This window comes from Protopterus annectens, chromosome 2.part1 (assembly GCF_019279795.1).
Source record: "Protopterus annectens isolate FY-2018-M chromosome 2.part1, PAN1.0, whole genome shotgun sequence".
In the NCBI taxonomy this organism is placed as follows: domain Eukaryota; kingdom Metazoa; phylum Chordata; order Ceratodontiformes; family Protopteridae; genus Protopterus; species Protopterus annectens.
In genome coordinates, this window is record NC_056729.1 from 629667873 (window position 1) to 629682193 (window position 14321).

Here is a 14321-nt window from a genome sequence, read left to right on the forward strand (position 1 = left end):
ATTCATAGCTGTTATTATATTGTTATAGAACATCATGTTACAGCTGGTAATAGATCTAGTTTCAGCATATGCATGCTGATATATGTTTTCAAGTCCCAACCTATCCGGTTCTGACAATAACTTATCCAGTATTAACTTCTCCATTATTTTTCCACAACATGAAAGTAGACTTAAGGGTCTATATGATTCTGGGTTTGTCCTACTCCCCTTTCCCTTAAAGACAGGTTTAATAAGTGCATGTCTCCAATTTTGAGGAATCTCCCCATATTTATATGACCTAGTGAATAACAGATGTAATGGCAGTATAAGTTCTTGCTTAAGTGTTCTCAAATCATTGTTACTTATTCCGTCTCCTCCCTGCTTTTTGTTTGGATCCAGTTTGCACAGTTCTTTTTCAATATAATCTAATTTGATTCCAGTATCTGGGGTTACCTGGATGTCACTAGGACAACTTACCACCCCTTTTGTGGAGCCAAACAGTTTACACATCTAGAGTCTATTGATTACAATCAGTCAATAATATCATTAGAGTTTCATAGTTCTTATTATTCAATTGATGCAAAACCTGTTGCTCTGCTAATTTTTTAAGTGACTTAGGAGTCGTTTGCCTCTTATGTGTCCCTGGTTTTGTAGAACTTATCTTATTTTGCCTTGTGTTTATGCCATGCCCCTCATTAACTTCATCATTTTCTGGTAAATCACTCTGGATTACAAACAAACAGTAATGGTGTTCATTACAGTTTCATAGTTCTTATTGTTCATAAAAGGTGTATCCATGCAACAACTGTTGTTATTGTTAACATTTTACGGGTATTAGAGTTATCTAGGACTTAAGGTTTGGAGCTGTTAACAAATCATTTCCTGTTGTCAAATGTACAGGGTTTAATTCTTTTCACCTCCATTTGCTTACTGTGTGACTTTGAGCAAGTCACTTAACCAGGCAGTGCTATTGGATTGCCCCTGAAAAAGGACACACTTTGTCCAGTGGATTTACCTCATTAACAAACAGATAAATAAAAAAAAATATTTTAAATTTTCCATTTTGGGCCTTTGTCCCCCCCTTTTTTACTTTGTCCAGAATTCTTCAGCAAAGAAAGTAACAGATTCTTTGGTCTGCTCCTTATAAAATTTGTGGCTTTCTGGCAAATTGCTGTGGATTGCAGTCAATAAATAATGACATGCATATAAGTTTCATACTTGTAATCCTTCAGAAAATGTTTACTAATGCAGATTATTATTTAAACTTTTTAAGTATATTATAGAAATAGTTAAAATCTATTCCTGATTTTGGGTCTTTGTCCATAATTTTGGAGCTAAGAAGTTGGGAGTGCAGTGGGGAGATGCAATGGATTGAACTGTGTGGTTCCAACAGTACAAAGCTGAGATATATTTCTAGGCAATTCATTCATTCATTCATTCATTCATTCATTCATTCATTCATTCATTCATTCATTCACTTGATCCCATGCAGTTATCTAAGGTGTGCAGCCATATAAGTGTCTGTACCTGATGGTTGTGTGTTTATCTGCTTGTTCAGAGGACAACTATCCCTGATTTTCCTTATATTTGAGCTATGTTCCTTGTAAAATGTGTGACATTCTGGGAAAGTGTTGTGGACTACAGTCACTAAATAATGACAAATGGGAATTTCAGACTGCATACCCTTCAGAAATGCTTGCTAATGAAAATCCTGTTATATTAGCGAGTTGCTAAGTACATAAGAGCAGTATTTAAAATATGTTTCTGATTTTGCATCTTGGTATCAAATTCCTAATCTAAGAAGTTGTGAAGGCATGGAGCTTGCAATGGATAGCACTATATGGTTCTCATGTCAGTAAGTTATATTTTTAACACCCTTATTGAACTATCACCCAAGACACAGGCAAACATACATCCATACACAACAAAACAAACCATGTCAACATGCGAACATTTATACACTTATCAAACCAACACCACGCAAACTGATCAACTCCCGCCCTTCTCCAAATCCCACCCCTCCACCAGAACACCATCCAGCATGTATTGTTACCACAATCTCTATTTCCCTCCATGCAATTTGCTCCCACCCCTATCCAAAGATCACACCTCCAGCTCTTCCATCTCTATTACAATATTCACCACTTCAAATACAGTTGGTCTAGACCTTGACCTCCATCCTTCAGCAATTGCTGCCTTGGCAACCACCAGAAGTAAACTTAAGAAGGCCCCATCATGTCCCAGCAACTCAGATGCTGAACCCCAGCTCACAGAAATCACCTATCTAGCTATCCGCTCATCCAATATCTTTGACAAAGTACTTTGCAGAGAATTCTCAGTCTGCTAAGTCATTACACTCCCAAAACATATATTCCCAGTTATCTCTTTCTTCCCCACCACACCTCCACCCAAGGAAAAATTCTTTATTTTTAGGTCATTATTTATTTCAAAAGCTGAAAGAAGAAGAAGAAGAAAATGTATTTCATTGTTCATTTATTTGATTGTAAGCAAACATCTGAGATGAAGGCAGTCATACAGGGGGCTATAATTCATGGTCACATCTGTGCCACTGTGTGTGTTTGAGTGTGTGTGTGTGTGTGTGTGTGTGTGTGTGTGTGTGTGTGTGTGTGTGTGTGTGTACTTGTACTTATATGGATAAATACTCAATTCCAGCATCACAGAGTAATTATGGCATAAAGGAAGGAATCAGTCAAAGTAAATCACAGTATCATCATAAAAGCCAAATTCTTTAGGTTTTGTTGACTGTTGACAGTATATTTATTATTGGGTTGTGAATAAATTGGAGAGCATAATGTCTACAATTTTAATGTTCATATTTTAACTATGAATACATTTTTAATTTAGCTTATTTTTACAGGCATGTGGGTTGGAAATGTACTACGTTGAGATACAACAGTTTGCTTGGCACTTAAGGGCAGCTGAGTAAGGCTATGAGCGGTTAATGAGCTGCTTCATGTTGTGAGGGGCTTGGTCTTTGTTTTTGTGGCTCTGGCCATGTCACTTTACAGGACAGTGCTCTTGGCTGCCCCTGATAAGGGATGCTTCCAAGAATGTTAACAAATACTTTATACAATTTCTTTTGAATTCCTGCACCCATATCACTGTGGCTAATTAGTGCTTCGCCTTATGCTATTTAATGAATCCCAGCACATCTCTTGTGGTTTAATGGCTTGACAATTGCACTTTCAATAAATGTGAGTTTTGAGGGAAGATATATTTATTGTTATTCATGCTGTCTGCTTTCAGTGTGAATTTTTTGTTTCGTTTAGCAAATGGCTGTCAAATTAAAAAAAAATGTAACTCCTGTGATAGTTGTAAAGGTTAAGAAGAAAATGATGTGTGCACTGATAGGTTTAATGATAATTGAGGGAGAGACTGGATACTGGTATGGCCGGGGGCAGTCCATTACTCTTCCTAGGACCCCATTTAACCATGATATAACTCTGAATGCAGTAGTTTTAAGAGTTACAAAACTCTGCCACACAGCTGGTAAAAGGATTCTGAAGTCTAGCTTAGTCTTAAATGATTGGAAAACACATAAATGAGTTCCCATGTTTCTGTGATGTTGCCTGATAGTTTAGTACACATAACAGAAAAGTGAGTCCAATACCAGAATCAGAGATGTTAATGGAGAAAGGACTGATAAAGGTTGGATGGAGTCATAGTCATAAAATGAGTTAGTGGATCATGGCAAGCATGGATTAACGAAGGTAAACCTTGCCTAATATTACGACTGGTTCACACAGAAAATGGGCAGAGAGGGGATAGATAACACTGTGTTGTTAGATACTGACATGCCTTTTTAACTGACTTCTTCATGTTCCATGAGCAAAACACTCCAAAGGCTGGGGAACAGACTAAAGATAGTGATGTTCTTAGATCTCTGGCAAGATGGAGATGAATTGGATTTTGTGAGTGGTTTTGCCATCTTTTCCTCAAGATAATGCCCAGTGGAGTAGTAGACTACACATCCTCGGATTCTGAAGATAGGAAAGTCGAGTACTGACATAAATAAAAACTCGTATCCATAGCAAAAGAGTTATAACATCTTTATGGATTTTACTAAAATGATAACAGTAGTGCATAACAAGGGAAGTGTAAATCCCCAGTAAATATGTTGTTTTATTAAGCTCTCATATCTTAGGATAACCAATATCCTTCCAATTAATCTTAGAACTTCCCTTCTCTGAACCCGTACCATTTACAAACTATAATATCACATAATTTCTGACATCTCTTGGCTCTCCTCCTGCATCTCTTGAGAACAGCTAGAACTTACTACGTAACTCGGATAACACTGTTTTTTTTTTCAAAGACCTCCATACTTACTAAATTATACTGAATGTGCTTTCCACATATTAGCTCCTGTTTAACTAAACAGCATTCCTTTTTTTCAGCTGTAATTCCCCTATTATGTCCTCGTATTGAAAACACTCCTTTTTGAAGTAATTCAATGCTGAAAAAAAAATTTAATTGTTATATTTATCTAATCTTCATCTCTCCTGAGATACCTGAACTATTCCCTCTGAAGTTTTTTATTCACTTTTTGTACATATTTGTAAATAAAGTGTACACATAATACTTTTTTTTTGCAATTTTAGCACAGGAATTGTTCCTGTAGTTCTGCTGTACTTTTTGCTACACCTTTTTTTATTTACTTATTTTTATGCCTTTTGGCTACAGTCATGGTTGAAAGGGGTCACTTGGCTAGTGCACTCAGCTGGTTATTAAATGAATGAATGAATGAATGAATGAATGAATGAATGAATGAATGAATAGTGACTTTGATACATTTTCTGAGTGATCAAGAAGGGGGTAGGGAGCCAAAGCTAGGAAGTGTAATCCAATGCAGTCTGGCAGTAGGTACACCAGGGAGGGCTATTACCTAGGAATATTGTAGTCAGCAGTACAGTAATGGAAAAAGCTCCTGGATTATTGATTCCAGCATAGGTAAAATATTTATACTGGTATTCTATGGCTGTGACTCAAGTCAATAAAATGTTGGGGTGTATACTGAGAAACACTGATTGTGAGGATGTTTAAATAACTCTACCATTTTATAGAGTTTTGGTGAGATCATACCTGGGGCACTGCAAACACATCTGAAAGTTAAGCTGGCAGAAGTTGTACACAGTGCATTTGTCCACAGTAAAACTCAATAAAATAGGATTCTCTGAATTACAAACCCTAAGTCTTGTGGACAACTGAAAGAACCCTCCAATAACTTATACCCTGTCTTAACATGGTATGACCATGGAATTGGTTATTATACTTAGTTGGCAAGTCTCCAAATCACATGGTGGGCAAGATTTCCTTTTGTGACGAAAATGATTTGTCAACTAGATCTTGTGAATCAATCTTACGAATCCCTTTTCATTGACTCCCATTTTTGTAGAATGTAATGGGTTACAGGCTATATACAGGAGGGCACCTAAAATGGTTTGTATCATGTAGGGAACAATTTATGAGAAAAAAAAATAAAGAGAAGTAAATGTGACATTATATAAATCTATAATTTAATGAGTGGAAGGCAAGAAAAGGGAAGGCAATGCAGTTATAATTGCATGACTAAAGCAAATAAGTTCAAACTTGAAATAAAAAAAGTATGTACCGTTGATAGACAAGGTTGTAGACATAGGTTCATAGGTTGGTACTAGGCTATCGGCTCTAGGGCCTATACAAGCCTAGCCATAACAATTCCCTGGATATTTCTCCCATGATCTTTACTTCCCTGGACCCCTGTCTAGCAGGGCGACTGCCATGATCCCCGGGGTGAATTTCCTATCTCCCATCTAATCATCAAGGCTCCTTTTGAAGAGGGCCATATGGAATAAAATACAATACAGCAATTGGGTTTAGAAAGGGAAGGGAAAGTTGGGGAGACAGAATAGATATGCATGGGTTGCACAGAGCCTTATGGCTAAGGTGTGTGTGTGTGTGTGTGTGTGTGTGTGTGTGTGTGTGTGTGTGTGTGTGTGTGTGTGTGTGTGTGTGTGTGTGGGACGACCAGACGGATATTAGTCTATTTCAAGTAGCATGCTTGATTGCAAATTACAGTACTAAGTGGCTGAATGTCAACGTTCTGACTTAGAAAGTCATGTGCTGCACTAGAACAATAGTGATCTCACTTTAACGGAAGTAGTTAACACAAACCTCTTTTAGCTGACTATCTCACAATATGGAAACAGCAATGAGACGGTGGAGTTCCTATGTTAATTTATGCACCGAATGATGAAAAACTGGCAATTTTCAGAAGCTTTGATCATCTTCATGTAAACTACTTAAATTATAACATGTCTGACTATAGGCTATTTGTATTCATCAGCTGAAGGTTAACATAACCATATCAGCAATCTTGGCATGTTTCTACCAAAGATTTATATATGGCTGTTGTTGCTCAGCTGATGGCCATCAACGGGCTATAATCAGCAGAACTTCCCCTCCAGAAGACAGACTTACAGGTAAACAGATATTAAACATGGGAACACTCTGGGATGAAATAGGGGTAATGCATTGCTTCAAGCTGTGCCTTTTTGGAACTCTGCTGCATGATCATAATGAAGGGGGTTTATGGCTTCTCTTATGGCAGACTGTCCATCTGTTTAAATTTCTTATAAACAAAAATGATGGGGATTTCAACTGTGCCATGAGGTGCTCCAGTTTTTCTGCAGTGCTGAGTGTCCTCTTTCTTTGCGAGAAGTGGGGAAGCACTTGTCAGAGAATACTACTCTGCAAGACTTCATTAAAATCACTGGTGTTTTTACTTTAAACTGAAGTTTACAGGTACTGTGCTTCAAAGTATTTCTGAATGAAAACATTCACTGAAGTGCTATGATGCCTTAAAGGGAGTCACTGGTTTGCTATTCTTCCCTTCTAGTTTAATGGACTCAAGGAAAGTACCTTTTAAAAGTAAGCCTCACTGCATCATTCCAGGCAAAAACAATGTAAGACAAACAGTGATAAAGGTTGGTGGCAAAACAAACAGAAAGAGAAAACATTATACTTTTAGAAGAAAATGGAGCTGATATGAGCTATGTGAAAGAATCCTGACAGTACCTGACCTGTGGCTATAAAATGAACTCTGTAATTGTTAGAATCATCATTCCTCCAAGTTTCCTTGAAATAAAAGTTGAAAAGAAACAGATACAGTCAGAAACTGAATGTCATTTGCATATTTCTATAATATGAAGATAAAGCAGATGTTAACCACATATCAAGTTAGTAATGAAAAGCTATCTTATTTATCTTACTATGTTTTATAACTTGGGTTCCTTACTGTTGCTCAGTTCTGATAAAATTTGCCACAGCCCTGGTCACAGCCAAGCATAGCTGTATTTACTTTCTGGTCTTTCTGCAGTACCAGGCTCTAAAAGGAAGCACAGGCTTCTAAGTGGTTCCTAGTGTTCTCCTGTGGCACAGACTTGCCCTTCAGGGGAATGTAGCCTTATGCCTATTCAGTACACACCCCTGTGTTACTGTCAGGAGCAGGGATGGTTCAAGAGAGGGTTTTCAAGTGCACCTCTTGGCAAGGAAATGAAGCAAGCAAGCCCCCCCCCCTCTATTTCCCTTCTTTACCCCAGCCTACCTTGCTATATGAAAAACGTGGTAAGCTCCCAGACAAGCAGATGAAGAGCAGTCATGTGTGCTCAGTACCTGGATCAGTTCTCAAACCTAGACCACTGGCATTAGAAATAATACCCCAACCACTGTACCAACAGATGGGCCACAGCTTAAAGGCGCCTTATACAGGGGCATACTTATATTTTACAGCGCACAGTGCCTTAATAGGCACAATAGTGTTGCTTCACTTTAATGCTTGATGTTAACATTACTTTATAACAAGATAACAACTGATAGTTTGCAATGCTAAGCACTGAGATTAAAAAAAAATTCAGTAGTCTTATTTTACTTATAAAATTGTTAGCCATATGTTTATATGGATGTCTTACAGGGACTTTATGATTTCTTGGTTCACGTGCATAGGACAGCTCATAGATTTCATCTTCTGTACAATATAGGTCCAGGGACAACTAGAAAAATAAAAGACCGAGTTAAATTTTGTCTCAAACACTAAATCATGAAATGCATTGATTAAACAACAGTAAAAATAAAACAAATGAAAAACACAATCAGATTTTGTTGAATCTTAACAAAGACCATATGTGGCCTTTTTAATGACATTTTTAAAGATTTCCTTGCATAGACCTATACAGTCATCTGATCTTCGGCATCTTCACTTGCAGTCAACCAACCTTCTAATACAAATGTTAAATGTATTCACAGTACCATGCATTCTAAGACCAAATTATATTTATCTCCTGACCTGTATAAAACTACTCTTTCCTCTTAACATTGAAAAAGAAAAGTCATTACTTTGAGAGACATAAGTACCTTTATTCCAAACAGTGTGACCCTTCCATTGCTGCCTTCAGGTGACCATTTTCCTCAGATTGTACATTATATATCTGTGCTCCACAGTTTGTACAAGTGTGAATGGCGGTATCCCTGGTTACTGTTGTAATGTCTAGTAGTTTTTTTATTTATCCAGTTCTGTAACCCCCAATTTCATCAATGGATGGATGCAATGACCTTAACAATGCCAGCATACACATGTATCATGGATCCCATGCTTATCTCTGGGGCCCACTCCTCATATCATTCATACAGTATTTGCTTATAGTTTCATCACCAGCATCATGCTGTCGGAATAGTGTTAATATACAGAGATTTGTAAAATGGGTAGTAACAAACTGTAAAACATCTTCTTGGTGACATGACTTTGGACTCATGATGTGACAGATATGGACAGATACAAGAGAAGGTAATACACTCCTTGTTAAAGCTAGAAAGGTGAGTTTTTAAAATATCTGCAAGACATAACTATAGACTGTACTGAGGATCACAATATTTGTAAGCCATGTTGTGCAAATGAAGTACGATGATTTAATCTTTTAGACAGCCATTTTGTAGTAGTATAACAAACGTGCTTGTACTCCATGATATCATTTATTCAGTCAGAGTCAATTTCTAGCAGTTGAAGAGCACCATTGTTCAAGGCAATGCTTCCCATGTGCTGGTGCTTTTCTGGTGCTGCTGACTCTTCCCATATAAAACTGATGCTATCCTGTACTATCTGTGGATCTCATATAATAACAGGCTAAAACATCAATAACCTTAGCATTTTTGGCACACCAGTAACTAGTTAAAAGTAGGCTATGAAAAAAAACATCCAAGTTAACACAGTAGAAGAAAGGTATATCTTTCTGCTACTGGAAGAGTGTCTCCTATGTTTGACTGTTCCATTCTGTGCAGGGATAAAGACAACTGTGACCTGGTCAACCTGGAATAGACTAGTAACCCAGGTAATGGTGGAGTTGGATGTGAAGGGTTTGCGTGAGTGGCCCATCCATCCTCAAGTGGAGTGGGGGAGAGTTAGAGTTTGCTGCTAACTTCTGAAAAACAGATGTGACAGCCTACAGTGTGCATGAGCTGAGTAAATACATCTGGCTTTGTCACGTACGGAGTATGCAGACTATGATAAATACTGCACATTTATGGAAGTACATATGCACTCTGGTAATAGCATTTCAGACAGTGGGCATGCAAGTCAGACACCAGAAGATGGGATTAAGTTTAAAGAGGAAAATCTCCTGATGTTGGTTTAGAAGATGGCTATATTATGATCTGTTCTCACTCCTTTAATCAGGAAAATACATGGGAAAACTTCATGCTAGTGACCTAGATAGGCATGGGTAGGGGTGCAGAAAAAGCATACAGAATGATCAAATACAACTTTTTTAAAAGGATTCACACAGCAGTATGAAATCTAGACATTATCAAATAGAACTATTTTGTATTACATTCTGTGAGTGGGAAAGATTACCTAGCAAATCCTGATCTATTTTTAGATTTGTCTTTCAGCTTGCATAGTTTAGCAAAAGTGTAGGTGGATGCCCAGATTATAGCAACAAATATACTCTGAGATGAGTAATGCATTGTGGAATTTGCAGTTGTTCTTAATAAAAATGCCTTAACTGTGCCAAACTATGTATTCTTCTGGGTGGTGCACTTGTGCAGCAGTTAGCACTGGTATCTTACAGTTCTTGGTTTAACAGCTTGGCTCCTGCCAGGAGTACCTTTTCTGTAGAGTTTGTACATCCTTTGGGTGTCTATGCAGAGTTTTACCAGGGCTTTCTGTTTCATTACATATCCCAGATATACAGCAATTGATAAAATGGAGATTCACAAAATTACCTGTAGACTTGTGTACACTGAAATGTGTACATGTGCATCCTGTGATGGATTGCATTCCCTCCAGGACTGGTTCACTGTATTATGCCTATTGCTTGTTTAAACTGGTGCAGGATGCTTCACAACCTTTAAAAGGATAAAGTTGGTGTCACAAAATGACCCTACCCTGTGAATTAGAGAGATGAACGTTTAAAGTGGGTGTCAGAAAATGACCCAGCCCTGTGAAGCAGAGGGAAAAAGCTCTGACTGCACTCTAGACACCCTGTGTTCTGCTATTGGCGGAGATGTTGGAGGAACCAGTTAGGAAGGATAGGGGTGGGCAGCAGAAATCATACTGCCTGCCCATCCTGGGGAAGGGAGGCTGGTTGGCTTGCTGTAGTGATGGCACATGCAGGGATGCAAGTGTATCACAGCAGCATGAAGAGCGTATTGCAAGAGGTATGCCCCTTGGTCAATTGGTTGTGCATGTGCAGAAAAGCAGGTGTACCTCCAAAGCCATCTGTAGCAGAGCAAGCAAGGCTGCTGTGGGTTTGGAGCCAGGGCATTCTACATGATATGCTGACTGACCCACTTCCTAACAGCTGACTCATGCATCCACCATGGAACAAATGAGCTGGAGGGCTTCCACCACGGCAGATGAACCATTGAGTTAATTGGGTGCATAAAGGGGAGCCACCGGGATGATTCTGGGAACCACAGAAGAAAAACGTTGGTAACAGAAAATAAATCAAGTGAATCAATGCATTTTTCATAAGAAAAATGATGCAGTGGTTGAACCAGTAGAATTTCTTAGCCACTTGTGGGGCTAATTTGCCAAACATGAAGGAAAAATCAGTTTCTTAGATTGTCTGAGGTTGTGATCCAAGCTGTGCTTAGAGTCTCAAATTGTACCAATCTTTCTGCTTTGTTCTGTTCTAGTAAGAGCAGCAGAAGTTGAACTGACTGACTCAGATACATCCATTAAACTACCTTAGGTGTGAAAGGATTCATTCTGGAAGCCCACCCTCTTAATATCAAATTATATATATAGATAGATTTACATATCAAACCTTAAAGCTCACAACTATGGGCTCCTGAAGTAATTAATGGCTTCCTACTAGTCCGTTGAAACTGGGGAAATTAAATGTTTTAACTAAAACAGGTTGCTAGAAAGTTAAGTGGAAATGTTATTTTTTCATGATGATAGAGCTTTCACACATCCCAAGGCAGTTACCTCAAGTACTAATACCATTAAATTTGGGGTGCTACACCTTGGGGACAGAAAGAAGTCCACATGAAGTAACCTAACCTGACAAAATGAATACTAATTTTGAATTGTGAGCCACAGACCCATAATGATTATGTGAAACTGGACTTACACGAGTGATTGATAAACACAAAAAAAGCATTCCTAGAAATAAATGTTAAAAGTCCACAGTATTAATGGAATCAGAAGGAGGTAGTGTATATTGCTCCATCAGAAAAATTGATCTATACGAGAGACAAATGCTTTGGTTACCTTAAATGCTAGGCACTTTTTTAAATTCTTGATATCAGAGTTCAAGGAAGCTTCTTGTGCGAATATAATGAATATACTGCTGAAAGATGTACCTTTCAAAACACCTGTCTTACAAAAATGATTAAGACAGTCTATCATTTTAGAAACTAACAGTCTTCACATTCCCAGGCTATTGAGTCACCCAGGAAAAACCCTTTTTGATAAGAAAATAGGTGGTCTTCTAAACATCCTCAAAATATGAATGATTTATGAGAAAAACTAATCACTATCCAGTAATAGCTGTCTACCCACCAACCTGAAGGTTTACAGTCTTCAGGCTTGGAACTCAAACCAGGCCTTGTATTGAGGAAAGCAGCGCATTGCTTAGAGCTAGCGGGATGGGAGGAAAAGATGCCATTTATAGAAGAGAGTTATTATGGTTTCTTTGCCATCTTGAGGCTACTAAAATTATATTTGTTGTTTCACTCTGTTTTCAACATTACTTATGTGTGCTTATTTATTGATTTACTTCCTTCCTTACTAATTTACTGACGGTCTGTGTTGGTCCATCTATGTCTATGGGCTCCTTTCAGGGGACACCCAAGCTAGTAATTGCATAAAATGGAGAAATTTGGTCTGGGCCGTTAGGAAGATCTTATACTTTTCTTTAATGAGTACTGCCGTGTGCTAACATATTCAAAGGAGTTGGTCCTTCGGACTGCCTACCACACCTTCTGTACACACATTTAAAAAATCAATGGTAAATGTAACCTGCTACTCACAGTTAACAAAAGTAAACAAATAAAAAGTTATTTATTTATTTTTTTTTACAGAAACTTAGTTTTGAATATAAAACAAAACAAACCAGTTGATGAGAGGGCCAAGAATATATCTTAGATGAAAGCCAAACAAATGAAGAAATCAGTCTTTAAAAGACTGTTCAGGTCAGCTCTGGGTTAATCATTCAATTGTTAAGCAGCTTCTGAATCAAGAGGTTTTTAGCTCATTCGAGTTTACCAAGGCCCAGGAACCGGTAACAAAACCTAGGCACAAGTGGCTGTGCAGTCAACATTCAAACATCATTCTTAGTTAAAAGTTTTTCTTTTTCTTTCAGGAGTATTCAAATAAGAAACTAACCTCTTAAGTTTTGGGACTGATTCTTTGTTTTTCCATCTCCCAAATTCTCCTCCAATCAGCTCCCATGGACCCTCCCACCATTGTCTGTAACTACCTTTAAATAACTGACCTATTGAATGTAATGTATTACAACAAGAACACTCATCCATCTACCTACTTAACTGAATAAACTACTGGAAAAGTGCAGATATGTACACTTACCATAAATGTTGATGTTCGAGTGTATTCACTGTTGCAGTCATCACACTTGGGTCATCTGCCTGCAGGTAGCCCTCAGTCGGCCCAAATACCAGAGACTTAGTATTTTTGCGTCATATGCTGTCACTCCAGGACTGACGTTAGGTCATCAGGGGTATAAAAACAGGCAGCCGACGCCATTGCATCAGTTTTTCTTGCCCCAAATGTCAGGAGCCCCCCCAATAGGGAGCTAAGTTATGGTGGGGGAAAACACCACCAGTAAAAAGTAAATACCAATACCCCTGAATAGGGGGGGTAGTAAAAGGCATAGAGTTTAGAGAGAGAAAGAGAGAAAACCAGGGGGATGAAGGGAGGGAAACCAGGAATGCAACATTGAATACACTCAAACATCTACATTTATAGTAAGTGTACACAACTGTACTATGTTCTTCATGTTTCACTGTTGCAGTTATCATACTTGGGTAGATTCCCAAAGCTGAAGAAGGGTGGAGGCAGTCAAGAAGAGTTAGGACTTGCTAGAATGCCTTGCAGGACTGCTGTTGCAAAACCTGCCCTGGATTTGGAAAAGATAGGCAGGTGGTAATGCTTGGTGAAGGTGTGTACAGAACTCCAGGTAGCAGCTTCCAGGATATCCCTGGTAGGGACTCCCCTGAGGAATGCTGTAGAGATCGAAGTTGCCCTAGTGGAATGTGTTCTGACCCCCTGAGGGGTTGGTTTCCCATGGTGCTTGTAGCAGAAATGGATGCAATGTGCTATCCATTTGGAAACTGTTTGCTTTGAAATGGCATTGCCCTCTGACCCTGTTGCAAAGCTGACTAGTAACTGGTCAGATTTTCTGAAGGGCTTAGTCCTATCAAGGTAGAATCTGAGCTGTCTGTGCATGTCCAAGAAGTGCATGATCCTTTCCCCTTTATTTTTGAGGATTAGGGAAGAAGGTAGGCAAATGGATAGATTGGTTGAGAGCCACACTGGACACCACTTTAGGCATAAAGGAAGGGTTAGTCCTGAGGGAAACCCTGTCAGCATGGAAAATAATGAAGGGTTCCACAGCCATAAAGTGCTTATAGCTCAGACACTCTTCAAACTGAAGTGATGGCCAGAAGCAAGGCTGTTTTACAAGAGAGGAATTTTAACTCTGCTGATGCTGCAGGCTCAAAATGGGGTAGTGTGAGCTTTTCCAGTACAAAGTTAAGGTCCCAAGCAGGGTGGGTGCTCTCCTTGATGGTCTTAAGTTGTTTTCCCCTCTCAGGAACTGTTT

At 38.6% G+C, this 14321-nt stretch overlaps 1 protein-coding gene across 2 annotated transcripts in view; it reads right to left on the reverse strand.

The window, feature by feature from the left end:
* The window catches only part of LOC122794170 (RAS guanyl-releasing protein 1-like), a 463558-nt gene that overhangs the window by 274207 nt on the left and 175030 nt on the right, over nt 1-14321 (reverse strand). The window contains exons 7-8 of one of the 2 annotated variants that reach the window (XM_044062373.1): nt 7950-8030; nt 7057-7116 (exon numbers count right to left, since the gene is read on the reverse strand). In XM_044062373.1, the coding sequence (XP_043918308.1) occupies nt 7057-7116; nt 7950-8030 (141 nt within the window). The remainder of the gene's footprint in view (nt 1-7056; nt 7117-7949; nt 8031-14321) is intronic. The other variant, XM_044062374.1, reaches the window with a different exon arrangement.